This window comes from Bubalus bubalis, chromosome 10, assembly GCF_019923935.1.
Source record: "Bubalus bubalis isolate 160015118507 breed Murrah chromosome 10, NDDB_SH_1, whole genome shotgun sequence".
Lineage (NCBI taxonomy): Eukaryota > Metazoa > Chordata > Mammalia > Artiodactyla > Bovidae > Bubalus > Bubalus bubalis.
Genome location: NC_059166.1, coordinates 41765912 through 41782976, shown reverse-complemented (window position 1 = coordinate 41782976; position 17065 = coordinate 41765912). Strand labels below are relative to the sequence as shown.

General features: G+C 38.4%; 1 protein-coding gene across 5 annotated transcripts in view; it reads right to left on the bottom strand.

Annotated features, from left to right (window-relative positions):
* Window positions 1-826: 826 nt before the first annotated feature.
* Window positions 827-17065, bottom strand: part of CFAP206 (cilia and flagella associated protein 206) — a 38476-nt gene continuing 22237 nt past the window's right edge. For 4 of the 5 annotated variants that reach the window (XM_044924268.2, XM_044924267.2, XM_044924269.2 and 1 more), the window contains 5 exons: window positions 12895-13093; window positions 10817-10957; window positions 7947-8140; window positions 5603-5746; window positions 827-1286 (listed from right to left, as the gene is read on the bottom strand). In XM_044924268.2, the coding sequence (XP_044780203.2) occupies window positions 1056-1286; window positions 5603-5746; window positions 7947-8140; window positions 10817-10957; window positions 12895-13093 (909 nt within the window). In that variant the 3' untranslated portion in view covers window positions 827-1055. The remainder of the gene's footprint in view (window positions 1287-5602; window positions 5747-7946; window positions 8141-10816; window positions 10958-12894; window positions 13094-17065) is intronic. The other variant, XM_044924270.2, reaches the window with a different exon arrangement.

The following is a 17065-nucleotide window of genomic DNA, read 5'->3' as shown; positions in this document are numbered from 1 at the left end:
GAGTATGTAAGGCAGTAACAAAACAACGGCTCTAAAATTCAGCTCTCAGTAATTCACAGAGGCCTGAAACACAGCTGCCTGTGGAGTCAGGCAAACAGGGCAAAGGAGTGAAGCGGGAGCCCCGTAAGGTGGCCGGAGTTGCCCCCACTGCCTTACATTGCAACCAGATGCACCTGCCCTACAAAAGAAGGGCATAGCCACTACTTACGGAAGGCTGACCAAGTGCTGCCAGATATTCCAGTCTTTTCAAGCAGCCATAAGCCAGACTCCAAGTAAAATTTCCAGATTTTAAAAGACATCATGTGATCACAACTATGATTTAGGATTACATTTTAAGTACTATTACAATTAGAAAAGAGAAATGAGAGGTTAAAAAAAATGAAGAAGTGTTCAACAAATTTGTGCTAGATAAAAGATAAAAGATAAAATAATCTGAGTAAAGGAATACTGAATTATTAAAATCAAGACCTCAATTGGGATAAATAAAAATAAAAACATCATGTGGGCCTTTGTTCTAACTGTTCCAAATTAATGAAATCTTATACCAATTTAATTCATGTTACATTGGATAGCTAATGAAGCTGAAACTATTAACTACATTTAAAATTTTTAATGTTCAACATTAACTGTGATTTTAGAAATAAACTTCTATCCCAGGCATAATAATCTGATATTAATGTATAAAAACTTATCTAAATAAATTTCCATCCCAAGCATAATAATATTATATATATAAATATCTAATCATATGTTAATACATTAATATCTAATAATTTCAGTCTCGATGCTGCCAAACGTTTTCTTAGAAGTCAAAGAGGAATGGACAGAGTTTTACTTTTCAATTTTAATAGAATGAAAAATGTATTACAAAAAACAATGTTTCCTTTTTTGTAGGAGTTTGACAGTGCATATAAATGAGAATCCAAAAACATTCATACCACCAATGAATGTACCAGCCCCCCAAAATCAGTGAATTTTCACGGATGCAAACATACTCCTAAATATTTGCCACTGTTCATAAGTTGTGGCATCTACATTAAAAACTAGGTCTCTAACTAGGTTTCATCAACCGCTCTAGTTAAGTTCACCTTGACTCCATAGGTGGTCTTAGTTTGGCCCCCGCGGAGACCAGCTATGTAAATCTGGGGCCGGGGCACTCGGCTGCTGCCCTCCCTCATGGACTGCGTACCAACATCCTTTGAAGGGTACACCTGGGAACAGTTTTCTCTTCTCATGTGACTATGATCAGTCTGTACCGAGTGAGTAACTTTCCGACGCAAATTGGCCTAAGTAGAAAGAGAATTACACTGGAATGAACATTCCTCTAAAGAACAAATAAAATACTCTAAGATACTAGTTAATATCTACTTTTTACTCTAAGGTAATAGCTAATAAAAGGAAAGTTATGACCAACCTAGATAGCATATTCAAAAGCAGAGACATTACTTTGCCAACAAAGCTCCGTCTAGTCAAGGCTTTTCCAGTGGTCATGTATGGATGTGAGAGTTGGACTGTGAAGAAAGCTGAGTGCCAAAGAATTGATGCTTTTGAACTGTGGTGTTGGAGAAGACTCTTGAGAGTCCCTTGGACTGCAAGGAGATCTAACCAGTCCATTCTAAAGGAGGTCAGTCCCGGGTGTTCACTGGAAGGACTGATGCTAAAGCTGAAACTCCAGTACTTTGGCCACCTCATGAGAAGAGTTGACTCATTGGAAAAGACCCTGATGCTGGGAGGGATTGGGGGCAGGAGGAGAAGGGGACGACAGAGGATGAGATGGCTGGATGGTATCACCAACTCAATGGACATGAGTTTGAGTAAACTCTGGGAGTTGGTGATGGACAGGGAGGCCTGGCATGCTGCGATTCATGGGGTCGCAAAAAGTTGGACATGACTGAGCAACTGAACTGAACTGAACTGAACTGAATAGCTAATATCTGCCTTTTTTTTTTCCCCTCCTCTCCATCCACAAAGAAATTAGTCCTACAACACAGCATGTTTCTACAAAACATTAAAATATTAGACAATTTAGAGCATGTTAGAAAATAAATACCCTTTGCTGAGAAGTAGGAAAATAGATTAATGAAAATGGACATAAAAACCTAAAGAGAAAATGTACAGATTCAAATGTACAGTGAGCTCAATTCATTATTATACTTTGAGAGTCATACCACTTGGATTTTTTTCCCCCACCATTCTTGGTTTATTTGTTTAAAAAACAAAAATTTTAAGATTTCCACTGTCTTACTTAAATGAGCTTCACCCAACACTTAATTTGAAATGCTCAGATGTTTCCAGATAATATTTTATATTATTCTACATTTTCCTTACTCCTTTTACAGATTAGTAGTAAACATGAGGTTAAACAGATTACTCCAGCTGGGAAGCAAGGAAGAGTTTATATAAAGGAGAATAAGGGTTTTACTGAAGCTGTGGTGAAGCCCCAGGAAAAAACTCAGAAGGGATTAGAACATGTGCGTTAAGAAGGACAGACCTAGAATTAGAGGAAACATTTCAGAGTTTGAGATACTGCAGATGATGGAGAACTACTTCTGCCTACAACTTATTGTCTACATTAGCAGGGCTTTACTATTCCTATGTCTTCATTAGCATATTTTTACTATTCTGAGCATCTCTTGCCAAAGCAAATCACTTGACTTCATTATAGACCATCCTGAAAGACGCATCAACTGTTCAGTAGTAAGCATTAACACAGAGAAGAAACCCTAGGACTCTTTGTATCAGTTGCCTTCGGATTCACCTTGCTTACTTCCATCAATCCTGGACTGCTTGTTCATGATCTTTACCCAACCCAATTCAAGCCCCCAACCCATCACCCAGTTGATCCCAGGCATTGGAACACCTACCCTCAACTAAACTTCGAAGTCTCAATAAATCCTGACCTTACTCTTCCTCACTCCAAGACTCTGCAAAGCTCTGCTGAAGGGGTGGTTTCCCTCACCACTGTAAGCCATATACTCAGTTTTGTCTTATCAACAAGTTGTACTGGGTAATATATGGGGAGCTGGCATTCAACATGCTGCAAATCTAGGGGTAATTTGGTCTAAGGTGGGGATCAGAATGAAGCTGAAAAATGAGAAGAGAGAATCCAGTTAGTACAAAGTTCCGCCCCACTGAACACTCCATTCTCTTTTTAAAATTTCCAGCCCAGATCTAACAGTTACTTCTCACAGTCTGTCTAACCATCACTCCTCTCTTCTCCATTGCCTATCTGTATCTCAAGGTCAACTTAATAAGTCACCTATGTCAATGGGATAGAATTTTTATTTCACTTCTGTTAAACCACTTAACAGAAATGTATCAATGTCACCTACTAGACTATTAGTTTCTGAAGAACAAAGCAGCAGGGTAAGTAAGCTACCCAGTACACATCTGATGACTTCATGCAAGTCTAGTAGATAACAGAAAAGAATACAGGGAATGGGAGCTTCAAGAACTACAAAAGAGTAACTGGTGAGAATGCTAATGGGACCATGATTGGAAGATACACCAGGAAGCTGAAGCTTTCTCATCTCGAGAAATCAGGGGCTGAAAAGTTGCCACTAGAGAGGATAACAAGGGAATTGATATGGTTAGTGACAAGAGAGACTGAATATACAAACAGACATAGGCTGGACCTTATATGAAACAGAACTCTAACCTACAACCTCTGCAGCAACCAGTCTCAGAAGATAAACCACAACCTCAGTAGCTGTAGCAATCAGCTCAGAACAGCCCTATTTTTTTTTTTGGCTGCCTCCCCTTCCAACTCTGAGCCAATCAGAGAAAGCCTAATGCTCACTAAGCCAATCACATGAGATGCCCTGCTGCTAGTTAGCCCACCTCTAGTTAGTCTGCCTCTTGTTTCCTGTCCCTTGGACAGCAAGAAGATCAAACCAGTCTATCCTGAAGGAAATCAGTCCTGAATATTCATTGGAAGGACTGATGCTGAAGCTGAAACTTTGGCCACCTGATGCAAAGAACTGACTCATTGGAAAAAGCCCTGATGCTGGGAAAGATTGAAGGCAGGAAGAGAAGGGGATGAGAGAGGATGAGATGGTTGGATGGCATCACCAACTTGATGGACATGAGTTTGAGCAAGCTCTGGGAGTTGATGATGGACAGGGAAGCCTGGTGTGCTGCAGTCCATGGGATTGCAAAACGTCAGACATGATTGAGGGACTGAACTGAACTGAGTTTCCTGTCAACTTCCTCCAGAGGAATACCCAAGCCTCCCCCTTTTTCACTATAAAACTTTTTCACTCCTCTCCCCAACTCTGAGTCCCTGCCCAATGCAAGTGATGGTGACTGACTCCCTGGATACAGCAATCTTTAAATAAATAGCCTCTGTTCTCACATGAGTAGTCTTCGTTTATTTCCATACCTTATTTCAGTTGAAGAGATGGATAAAATATACTGAGAAAAGGCTACAGATAAAAGAGGTCTGTTCCTTCACACTGTATTTGCTGTTTAAAATGACAAGATGCCATAAAAAGGATTAGTGGAGGTAATTCCACTGAGTCAGATAAGGATGAAAGTTTTAAAGACAGACTTCAAGGGTAGGTGCATGCCTGAGTGCTAAGTCACTTCAGTCATGTCCAACTCTTTGCAACCCCATGGACTATAGCTCTCCAGGATCCTCTGTCCAAGGGATTCTTCAGGCAAGAATACTGAAGTGGGTTGCCATGCCCTCCTCCAGGGGATCTTTCCAACCCAGGGATTGAACCTGCATCTCTTATGTCTCCTGCATTGGCAGGCGGGTTCTTTAGCACTAGCATCACCTGGGAAGCCCTCAAGGGTAGGTACCTGCTGTGATTAAGATGACTAAGAATCAGAAGGACAGGCGTGTCAAGTGTCTGGAAAGAACAAGTTGACAGTAAGAGGAGAATGTATCTGTAATATAATAGAGGTAGTATTCTGCTTCTCAAGAAAGTCCAAAAAGGAGACGAGTATGCTTTAAATGATTAGAAGAAGCTAAGCTAAGCTAAGTCACTTTAGTCATGTCCGACTCTGTGTGATCCCATAGACGGCAGCCCACCAGGCTCCCCCGTCCCTGGGATTCTCCAGGCAAGAACACTGGAGTGGGTTGCCATTTCCTTCTCCAATGCATGAAAGTGAAAAGTGAAAGTGAAGTCGTTCAGTCGTGTCCGACTCCTAGCAACCCCATGGACTACAGCCCACCAGGCTCCTCCATCCATAGGATTTTCCAGGCAAGAGTACTGGAATGGGGTGTCATTGCCTTCTCCTAGAAGAAGCTGGAGGTCTTTAAATACTAGCATCCCATAGGTTGGCACGATAGATTAAAACCATTATATAGATCAATATAGAGACAGAAGGATAGCAACTATTACAGTTATAGTTGCTGACTGATAAAATTTGAGAGCAGCTTCATGCTTTTATATTTCTACATATGCTTAATACTAGAAGATAATGTTGTAAAGCTACACATTTATAAATTATGCTAATTATTTTTATTTTAGCAAAAAAACTGTACAACTCACTATTTCATGTAAATCATTTAGCATACCAACTCTATGAATAACAGATTAAAATTCTTCAAAATTCTCCAACTATAAATAATTTAGAAGATAATATTGTTACAAACCAATTTTATAGCTTTTCTTCTTAATTCCCATTCATTCCACTCATACGATCTCACAATTGTTGGTGGCAACAAGTGTGTATCTGTCTGAGTGCCAGTTTCACATTTTGTAATTGGTTTTATATAACGTTTGTCAACCTCTTTCATCTAAAGAAGTAGAGTTTTATAATTAATACTTATTAAAAAAAACATTGTTTTACAGATAACTAAAATATTTAGCTAAAATTAACAAAACATTAGAAAAAGAAGAATATGAAACTTACTTGTAAATATCAGCAAAGAAAAAAAAAAGAAAAGCTCATAATTAAAGTAAGCCAAATGTAATTAATTTCCTGGGCATTGTGGATTTGTGCCCAATTTTATTTTATACCTCCTTAATGTAGGAGGTATATTTTGAAAGGAGAAAACATAACATCACTCATTCCCAAATCAAATGCCCCTCTCCAATTTTCACAATTGAAGCATAAGTGAATACCTTATTGGAAATGGACTGAAGCTTAGAATAGCTATTAAGTATTAGGTATAAATCATGTTTGTTTAAGGTATCAGAACACCTTTAGAATATATCTTAAACAATGTATACACAGCAGATTATTATCCATTTTAGTTAAATAGATTCATTTTTCTGCCAAAGCACCCAGAAGCTCACTACAGTATTAAAATATTGAGTATTCAATAATTCCAGGCTAAACAAGTTATGATTATGCTGGAAATGAGGCTGCTGGAGCAGGTAGAGAGGCCTAAAAAACTCCAGTCCTAGAGAAGAGGAGGGCAAATAGATTAACTTCTTTCTCCAGATCAAGAAACAGATGATTTACTAAATGCCTACTATTTAGCATAAGATATAATTTCTGCCTTCAAAATGACCTTATGATATAATTAAGTAGATAAAAAGATGCTGAAAGATAACAATATTATATCAATACAAGTAAATGGCAAGTAAAAATTATGAATATAGTATTGAAATATGTAGAGGGAATACTCACTTCTAAGGGTAGTGAAGGTTAGTGAAGGATTAAATACACAGAAAGGGAAAACCAGGAATATAGGAGGAAATTGTCCTTTAATAGAAAAGATATCCACACTCAGCATACCTTTCTGATTATCTGAGTCTAGTCTTTCCCTGTCTTCCTGCTACCTTAAAAGGACAGCTGCAGTGTCACATCAACAGACTGGCAGAGGGGTGTCAGAACAAGAGTGCCAACAGCAGATCCCTTTCAACCATGTCATCCCTGGCTGGTTCTCAGTCTCCCTGCACAAGCATTCAGACCACCCTCTGTGCTCACAGTCACCAGCCCCATCTTCCTCCTACCAGTTACTGCTGGGGTCCTTGCCAACCCAGTTAGTCCAGCCCAAACCCACCTGCTTGATCATTACAATGTTGATACATATTAAAAAAAAATTCATAAATTATGCCTTGCAGGATTTTACTTTAGTGAGTTTAAAAGCGGTAAATTAAACCAGAGAGGATGACAGAGTTATTAAAAGTTGGAACAGTAAAAATGAGAGGCAAGAAGAAAACAAGGATCTACAACAGCAGAATGGGAACTCCTGCAGGCAGGGATTGTTACCTGCTTTGTTCACTGTGCCAAGAATCATGCCTGGCACATGGCAAGCAGTTCAGGAAATGTCTGTTGAATGAATTAGGGGATAGGCACCAATTCACACAGAAACACACCTTCAGATTCATTCTGCAGCCTTTCAGACTACTGCCATTTAAACTTGTTAAATGATTTCACACCTCTGAACGTGAGTTATCACCTGTATTACCTGTACTGAGCTACTTCAGTTTTAGACAAGGAAATACTGTAGTTTCAATGATTTATCTCAATTGGCACCCCACTCCAGTACGCTTGCCTGGAAAATCCCATGGACGGAGGAGCCTGGTAGGCTGCTGTTCATGGGGTCGCCAGAAGTCAGACACAACTGAGCGACTTCACTTTCACTTTTCACTTTCACGTACTGGAGAAGGAAATGGCATCCCACTCCAGTGTTCTTGCCTGGAGAATCCCAGGAACGGGGGAGCCTGATTGGCTGCCGTCTATGAGGTCGCACAGAGTCAGACACGACTGAAGCGACTTAGCAGCAGCAGCAGCAGCAGTCTTGTCCTTCCAGATTTTTTCCAGTCTAATTCATCAGTTTGACTCCTTATCTTGTTTTCATTTACTTTTTGTGGATTTCCTTAGTTTCCATCTTTGGATGTAAACGCCTTTCAGATAACCTGTAAAGGCCCTCGTCTGACCATGTCTCCTGCCTGGACTTGGGGAGCATTCTACAACAAAATGTAACTTTTTTATCAACTACATTTTTAAATGTCATAAATTCTTAAAATGCCAACCCTGCTTACCTGAGAATACTGAATAAGGCTTTCAAACTGTTGATGAAGTTCCAGTAGCTGAATCAATTCTGCATTTCTTTTGGCTTTTTCTCTAATTATATCAATGTAATTTTCAGGATTTTCTGCAAACGAATATGCAGCATCTCTGGTATTGAAAGTATAATACTTATCTTTATATTTCAAAATTCCAATTGATGGATTTCCTGAAAATTAAGAAAAGAAACTAAATTAGACAGGAAATACTCAGTGATTCTATGTTTATAATATGCTCATAGAACCCTTCCCTCATACTCCATTTTTAACACATCATATGTCTTTATTTAGCTAAAATGTTACAACTAGCAGTTTTAAGGTACACATTTTGTTAAATTATATTTATGTAAAATTCAAAAGAAATTTATTTTATATTTTTAATTTGGGGGGGGGGTGCCACACCATGCCACATACAGAATCTTCGTTCCCTGACTAGGGATTGAAACTATGCCTCCTGCATTGGAAGCGTGGAGTCTTAACCACTGGACTGCTAGGGAAGTACCATATTGTTAAGCTTTAAATTATGATTTTATCTAAATATAGTTCACTATCCAGATATAAGTTGCTTAAAAATCTTCTATGGGAAGCCACTTAGTCATCTAGCAGGTTTTTCAAATCTCCTTAAACCAAACCAACTACTAGAAGCATTGTTTTAAAAATAATTTGGTAAGAACTACAAAAATGAGACATTTTTCCCAAAATGCACATTTGCATGTTAGGAAGTATTTCCCACTATGAAAAGATACTACATATAATATGGGTTATAAGTATCCACAGTTTGTGGGAATTATATAGGAAACAGTAACACTCTTAATTACTCATTCTTTCACTTATTCAACAAATATTTATTGACCCTGTTCTTGGCACTGAGAATACAGTGAAAACAAATCAATAAATATAGCATAGGCCAGAAAGTGATCAGTGCTACAGAAAACAAATAAGTAAACAGGTTAAAGTAAAGCAATTTAAACAGTCAAAGGAAGGAGGGTGGGATTGATATTTTAAAGTGGGTAAACAGAGAAGGCTGAATAAGATGAGGGAGCAAGGTATGTAGCTATGTGAGGGTGAGGGGGAGAGTGGTCCAAGTAGAGGGAATAGTCAGTGCAAAAGCTCTGAGGTGAAAAATGGACTTGGAATGTGTGGGAATAGCAAGAAGGCCAGTGGGGCTGGAGCAGTGTGCAAGGGAAGAAGGGGCAGACAACAAAGTCAACGATGTCATCTGAAAGGACTCTGTCAGGTAAGCCCCAGCATCACCTGGGGACTCAAGCCCTGTGATCTGCAGTCTTGAGGAAGGAGAGACTCCTAGAGCATTCCTCCCAGGCAGTGTAGGTGGCTACTGCCCAGAAAACAATGTAGACGTAGAAGCAATGGAATAAGCAGAAATAAAGTCTCCAGACTAGCTGATTCAGAAAGGATGCTAAAACCCAAAGCCCCACAAGTCTGTCTACTTTTCTCATTCTCCCCGTTTCTTAGAATCATAGTTGATGGGAGCTGGAAGGGACCAAAGAGATTTCCTAATTGGTCCTTCTCCTTTTCTGGACCTGGAAAATGAGGTCCAAAGCACAAGATTTGCTCAAAGTTACCCTGTTTACTAACAGACAATGGGGACTAGAAACCAGGCTCTCCAAGTGCTGCTGCTGCTGCTGCTGCTAAGTCGCTTCAGTCGTGTCCGACTCTGTGCGACCCCATAGATGGCAGCCCACCAGGCTCCCCTGTCCCTGGGATTCTCCAGGCAACAACACTGGAGTGGGTTGCCATTTCCTTCTCCAATGCATGAAAATGAAAAGTGAAAGTGAAGTCGTGTCCGACTCTTTGCAACCCCATGGACTGTAGCCCACCAGACTCCTCCGTCCATAGCTTTTCCAGGCACGTGGTGGTACTGCTCTCTTCACTCTGCATCCATGTTTCTCTCTGTCTATCTCATGACTCCCTTCCTTTTGTATTTGTGAACAGAGAGAGAGAGAGAAATTGGGGAGAGAGGAGGAAAGGGAAGGAAAAAACAGAACAGAGAAGAAAGAAACCATCTCCATTCCATTGCTTTTCATTTCTTCATGGCTCTTGTTTGGTTTCTCTCCACTATCAGTGACCCTCATGGGACCTCAGAATACTATTCTCTCAGTTCCCCAAGGTAAACCTTTTATTACTCCCATAATAAAAAAATCTACTACCATAAAAAAATGAGTCAAAGTGTATGTTTTCTACCCCGCATATATACAATCCCAATAATTCTTTGTAATGATTCTATTTCTAATTCACATGGCACTTTTTGAATAATAATTTATTTTCCTCTCAATTTCTGATTTACTTTGTTTTGGAGAAGCTCCAGTAATATATATATATATACCTCATAGGGGAATTTGACTTGATAAAATACTGGCCATTTCTTTAGTGGGATCTGACTTATACAGAAATACTGATCTATGTTAATGGAATAGAGCCATAAAGTGACAAAGAATATTTTTTAATAAACATATCAGTCACACTAGTGTTGCTCTTTCAAGTAATCACTTTGGAAAATGACATATTTTAGGAATGCCATATAATGTTTCTGGAATCCTTCACTGACATATGAGTCATCCCCCTCTTATGACATTGCAGCACTTATATTTCATTATATACATTCCATCACTTATCACTTGCATTGTAACTTATTTATGTCAGTTTATCAGGTTATACTGCAAGTGCTTCAAAGATAAATACTTCATTTGGATCACATTTGTAGCTCCTTTCCTAGTTCAACATTAGATTCCATTAAGTTTTACAAAGTGAATGAGTGACAATAAGCACACTTCATTTAAATAAAAAAAATTGGAGAAGGGAGAACAGCATTATTTCCAATGATGTACCTGGAAGGAGAAGACCATCTGTTGTAGCAAAAGTGTAAGCACAAAATCCCCGATACTGAATCAATAATTTATCAAAATTGGCTGTTGTTTCTGGGAAAAGCCACTCCAGTTTTTTGAAATCTGCCACGTTTACTTTATCTTCTAAAATGAAAGAGAAGTACAAGAAAAACCTTATTAATTGGGTAAATGAGCAGAAGAGACTGGCTGCTATGTGACTAAAACAGAAATAAATTAACTAACAGCATAGCTCTTAGGAACATAATATGCTAGGTGACAAAATACTTGGAATACGATGCTCATACACTAGGACCGTCCCTTCTTGAAATGGTTGAGAATGAGCAGAAAGAGTCACAAAAACATCTTTCAGTAACTTAATTTTGATACAAGGAGTGCAATTTTTGTTCTTCACACTTGTAAAAAGTCTTCTTCATGTTGCTACTTTTTTTACACAAATAAAAAAGAGCGTTTACAAAGCACTGATGCCTGAGGGCCTTTGCTTTTGCAATGCTACCTACACTTCTGTTTCTGGCTCTGTATCCAAACAGTAGACACTATAAACGACCCTGTGGCTACAGCTGGAAGTAAATGCACACTTTAGAAAAAAACAAACCTTCTTCCCTCTTCTTTCCTGATGTGCCTGAAAGCTTCAAACAGTGATGAGATGTGGCAAGTATAAATTAAATTTTTTCAGAAGAACACTGGGTCTCCCAGTTCACTGGAGCAGTGACTTGATAAATTGTGTTCTAGTGCATAAACCATTCTGATTTATAGTACGAGATGACACGTCTTGCCAATATGGTTGAATTTAATATCTACTGCTGAAGTGGCTTTAACTTTTCAATTTCATTTAGTATTTGCATAGATATGCTGTTTTAAAATGACATGAGTAGGAAAAACTTTAACTGGGAGGATGTTTTAAAGTCTTTCTGATTTAGTGTTCAGGTTTTACATATTCTAGCAGTTTAAGAGTGAGTGTTACCACTATATTTTATTTTTCACTTTCAAAAACATAGAATTTGAAAAGGAAATTTAAAGAGTAAACTTTTTAATTTCATTTTCTCAAAAAACTTTCCATTTTAGGCAACAATTCAATTCCCAAACTCTATTTTGACATTTCTTATGAATTTTGAGTTGTATTTAACTCAAATTATAGAAGGGGCTACAAATATAAAAAGAAGTTTATTGGTAAAGACAGCCTTTCTATAAGAATCAGTGCATCTCTTAAAGGGTCTAAAATAAGCTCAATTTTACAGGAGTAACATTTATTAATTCATAAATTTCCACCTGAATCTGGGGTAGATATATGGCAAAAAGCACCCTGAAAAAGTGGAGCTTTGTTTGCACAAATAGAGCAAGGATTAACATCCTTTTCTACTACAAACCAATTAACAAAATCACTAAGATTACAACTGAAACCCATAAGCACATGAAATCACTCTTAACCAAAACACTAATAACATCAGGAATGATTATTGTTGTTCAGTCGCTAAGTCATGTCTGACTCTTTGTGACCCCATAGACTGTAGCATGCCAGGCTTCCATGTCCTTCACTATCTTCTGGAGTTTGCTCAAACTTATGTACATTGAGTTGGTGATGAAATCTAACCATCTCATCCTCTACTGCCCCCTTCTCCTTTTGCCTTCAATCTTTCTCAGCATCAGGGGCTTTTCCAATGGGTCGGCTCTTTGCATCAGGTGACCAACGTATTGGAGCTTCAGCTTCAGCATCAGTCCTTCCAGTGAATATTCAGGACTGATTTCCTTTAGGATGGACTGGTTGAATCTCCTTGCAGTCCAAGGGACTCTCAAGAGTCTTCTCCAACACCACAGTTAGAAAGCATTAATTCTTCAGCATCAGCCTTCTTTATGGTCCAGTGGTTATTGCTGGATAGCAGACTCTTCAGTTTATATATTTAGTTTTCTACATTTTCTATAATGAACATTAGTAGTCTTATAATCAAGAAAGATATTCAAAACTTTATCAGAAAGATAAAAGCTGAAAATTTTAAAACAAAAGAGTGACTTTATTCTAGAGGTAATTTTAACAGGAAGAGGAAATAATAGATGATTTCTATTACCTATGTGCTCTTTTATTCTACACACATCAGTTTTCACAGTCACTCCATCAAGAAGAACTTGTATCACTTTCTCAGGAAAGAACAGGTCATGAGCCCCCAGGAATGGCTCAAGATGAGTAGTTAAATTACTAAGGATGCTAATCAAGACAGTTTCATCTTGAAAGCTAGTCCACAGGTTGGAAAGGGCAATGAAGATGGGCTGCAGAAGAGACAAAAATTTTCAAAATGTCACTGTTTAATAAAATTATAAATCACTCTTAAAAATTAGTACAAATTTCTGTTGTGATAAAGAGATTAATTCTCTTGTAAGACAAGTGAAAGTCTCATGAAGTTAGACAATAGAATCAGTAGAAATTGGACTCACAAATTACAAGAAAATAAACTTGTATTTCGAAGTATATTATTTTGGTATAATTGTTAGAAAGTTAGTTTATTCAAAAGAACCAAAGACATATGATCATGTAAGAAACATTCACGGACACTTCACTTCAAAAGGTCTAGAGGAAAAAAATCTTTTTTTTTTAAAATAGCTAAATATGACTCATTATAATTAGATTTATCTGGCTCAATTATGATTCAAAAGAACTTGGAAAGTCAGGGATACATCTTGGGGCATTTTCTTGTAAGCTATAAGTTAGAGATTTTGTGTTAGTGAGATAAAATATTTCTTTTTCATATTCATATAACAAAAAATTAATCAGGCCCTACTTATAAGTGAAATAACTTAGGCTTTTGTTCCTTGGTTTTTAAAATCAAATATCGAGAATGATTACAGAAAATTATCAGAAACTCAAAATGCTCCATAAAATATTGTAAATGCATATTGTATATCTTTGGGGCTCCCTGTGCTTAATTGCTCACTCATGTCTGACTCTTTGTGACCCCATGGACTGTAGCCCTCCAGGCTCCTCTGTCCATGGGCTTCCTTAGGCAAGAACACTGGAGTGGTTTACCATGGCCTCCTCCAGGGGATCTTCCCAACCCAGTGATCGCTCCCAGATTTGCCTAAAAAGGTGATGCAGATAATCAGAAAGTCGGAATACGTGCAGGTCTTGTAAACAAAGTGATTTTATCTATCTTTTCAGAAAGGCCACAAGTTACATCACCTCTTTGCTGGAGGCAATTTCTAACTAGCTACTGTAAACATGCTTTCAACATTGCACTATGCATTATTTCTGTTGCCACAGACAATACTATGGACCACAGCCTTACCTAACTCAGTGAACCTATGAGCCATGCCGAGTAGGGCCAACCAAGACAGACGGGTCATGGTGAAGAGTTCTGACAAAATGTGGTCCACTGGAGAAGGGAATGGCAAACCACTTCTGTATCCTTGCCTTGAGAACCCCATAAACAGCATGAAACGGCAAAAAGATATGACACTGAAAGATGAACTCCTCAGGCTGGTAGGTGCCCAATATGCTACTGGAAAAGAGTGGAGAAATAACTCCAGAAAGAATGAAGAGATGGAGCCAAAGCGAAACAACACCCAGTTGTGGATATGACTGGTGATGGAAGTAAATTCCGATGCTGTAAAGAGCAATATTGCATAGGAACCTGGAATGTTAGGTCCATGAATCAAGGCAAACTTGAAGTGATCAAACAGGAGGTAGCAAGAATGAATATTGATATTTTAGGAATCAGTGAACTAAAATGGACTGGGATGGGCAAACTTAACTCAGATAATTATATCTACTACTGTGGGAAAGAATCCCTTAGAAGAAATGGAGTAGCCCTCATAGTCAACAAGAGTCCAAAATGCAGTTCTTGGGTGCAATTCCAAAAATGACAGAATGATCTCTGTTCATTTCCAAGGCAAACCATTCAATATCACAATAATCCAAGTCTATGAACCAACCAGTAATGCTGAATAAGCTGAAGTTGAACAGTGCTATGAAGACCTTCTCACTGTTTCCATTGTTTCCCCATCTATTTGCCATGAAGTGATGGGACCAGATGCCATGATCTTAGTTTTCTGAATGTTGAGTTTAAGCCAGCTTTTTCACTCTCCTCTTTCACTTTCATCAAGAGGGTTAGGGTTAGGGTTAGTGTTACAGTCAGTGAAAACAAGACCAGCAGCTGACTGTGGCTCATATCATGAACTCCTTATTGCAAAATAAAGACTTAAATTGAAGAAATTAGGGAAAACCACTAGACCATTCAGGTATGACCTAAATCAAAACTCTTATGATTATACAGTAGAAGTGACAAACAGATTCCAGGGATTAGATCTGATAGAGTGCCTGAAGAACTATGGATAGAGGTTCGTGACATTATACAGGAGGTGGTGATCAAGACCACCCCAAAGAAAAAGAAATGCAAAAAGGCAAAATGGTTGTCTGAGGAGGCCATACAAATAGTAGAGAAGAGAAAGAGAAGCAAAAGGCAAAGGAGAAAACGAAAGATATACCCATTTGAATGCAGAGTTCCAAAGAATAGCAAGAAGAGATAAGAAAGCCTTCTTCAGTGATCAGTGCAAAGAAATAGAGAAAAACAATAGAATGGGAAAGACTAGAGATCTCTTCAAGAAAATTAGAGATACCAAGGGAATATTTCATTCAAGGATGGGCACAATAAAGGACAGAAATGGTATGGACTTAACAGAAGCAGAAGATATTAAGAAGAGGTGGCGAGAAAACACAGAAGAACCATACAAAAAAGATCTTCATAGCCCAGATAACCACAATGGTGTGACCACTCATCTAGAGCCAGACATCCTGGAATCTGAAGTCAAGTGGGCCTTAGGAAGCACCACTACGAACAAAGCTAGTGGAGGTGATGGAATTCCAGTGGAGCTCTTTCAAATCCTAAAAGCTGATGCTGTAAAAGTGCTGCACTCAATATGCCAGCAAATTTGGAAAACTCAGCAGTGGCCACAAGACTGGAAAAAGTCAGTTTATCAACCCCAAAGAAAGACGATGCCAAAGAATGTTCAAACTACTGCATAACTGCATTCCTCTCACATGATAGCAAAGTAATGCTAAAAATTCTTCAAGCCAGGATTCAACAGTACATGAACTGTGAACTTCCAGATGTTCAAGCTGGTTTTAGAAAAGGCAGAGGAACCAGAGATCAAATTGCCAACATCTGTTGGATCGTCAAAAAAGCAAGAGAGTTCCAGAAAAACATCTACTTCTGCTTTTTGACTATGCCAAAGCCTTTGACTGTGTGGATCACAACAATTGTGGAAAATTCTTCAAGAGATGGGACTACCAGACCACCTAACTTGCCTCCTGAGAAATCTGTATGCAGGTCAAGAAGCAACAGTTAAAATTGGACATGGAACAACAGACTGGTTCCAAATTGGGAAAATAAGTACATCAAAGCTGTATATTGTCATCCTGCATATTTAACTTATATGCAGAGTACATCCTGCAAAATTTCGGGCTGGATGAAGCACAAGGTGGAATCAAGACTGCTGGGAGAAATGTCAATCTCAGATACACAGATGATACCACACTTATGGCTGAAAGCAAAGAACTAAAGAGCCTCTTGATGAAAGTGAAAGAGGAGAGTGAAAAACTTGGCTTACCTCCTTTGTCGAATGGAAGCAACCTAGATGTCCATCAGCAGATGAATGGATAAGAAAGCTGTGGTACATATATACAATGGAGTATTATTCAGCCATTAAAAAGAATACATTTGAATCAGTTCTAATGAGGTGGATGAAACTGGAGCCTATTATACAGAGTGAAGTAAGCCAGAAAGAAAAACACCAATACAGTATACTAACGCATATATATGGAATTTAGAAAGATGGTAACAATAACCCTGTGTACGAGACAGCAAAAGAGACACTGATGTATAGAACAGTCTTATGGACTCTGTGGGAGAGGGAGAGGGTGGGAAGATTTGGGAGAATGGCATTGAAACATGTAAATATCATGTATGAAATGAGTTGCCAGTCCAGGTTCGATGCACGATACTGGATGCTTGGGGCTGGTGCACTGGGACGACCCAGAGGGATGGAATGGGGAGGGAGGAGGGAGGAGGGTTCAGGATGGGGAACACATGTATACCTGTGGCGGATTCATTTTGATATTTGGCAAATCTAATACAGTTATGTAAAGTTTAAAAATAAAATAAAATTTAAAAAAAAAAAAATAAAATAAAAAAAAAAAAAAAAAAAAAAAAAAAAACTTGGCTTAACACTCAGCACTCAAAATCGAAG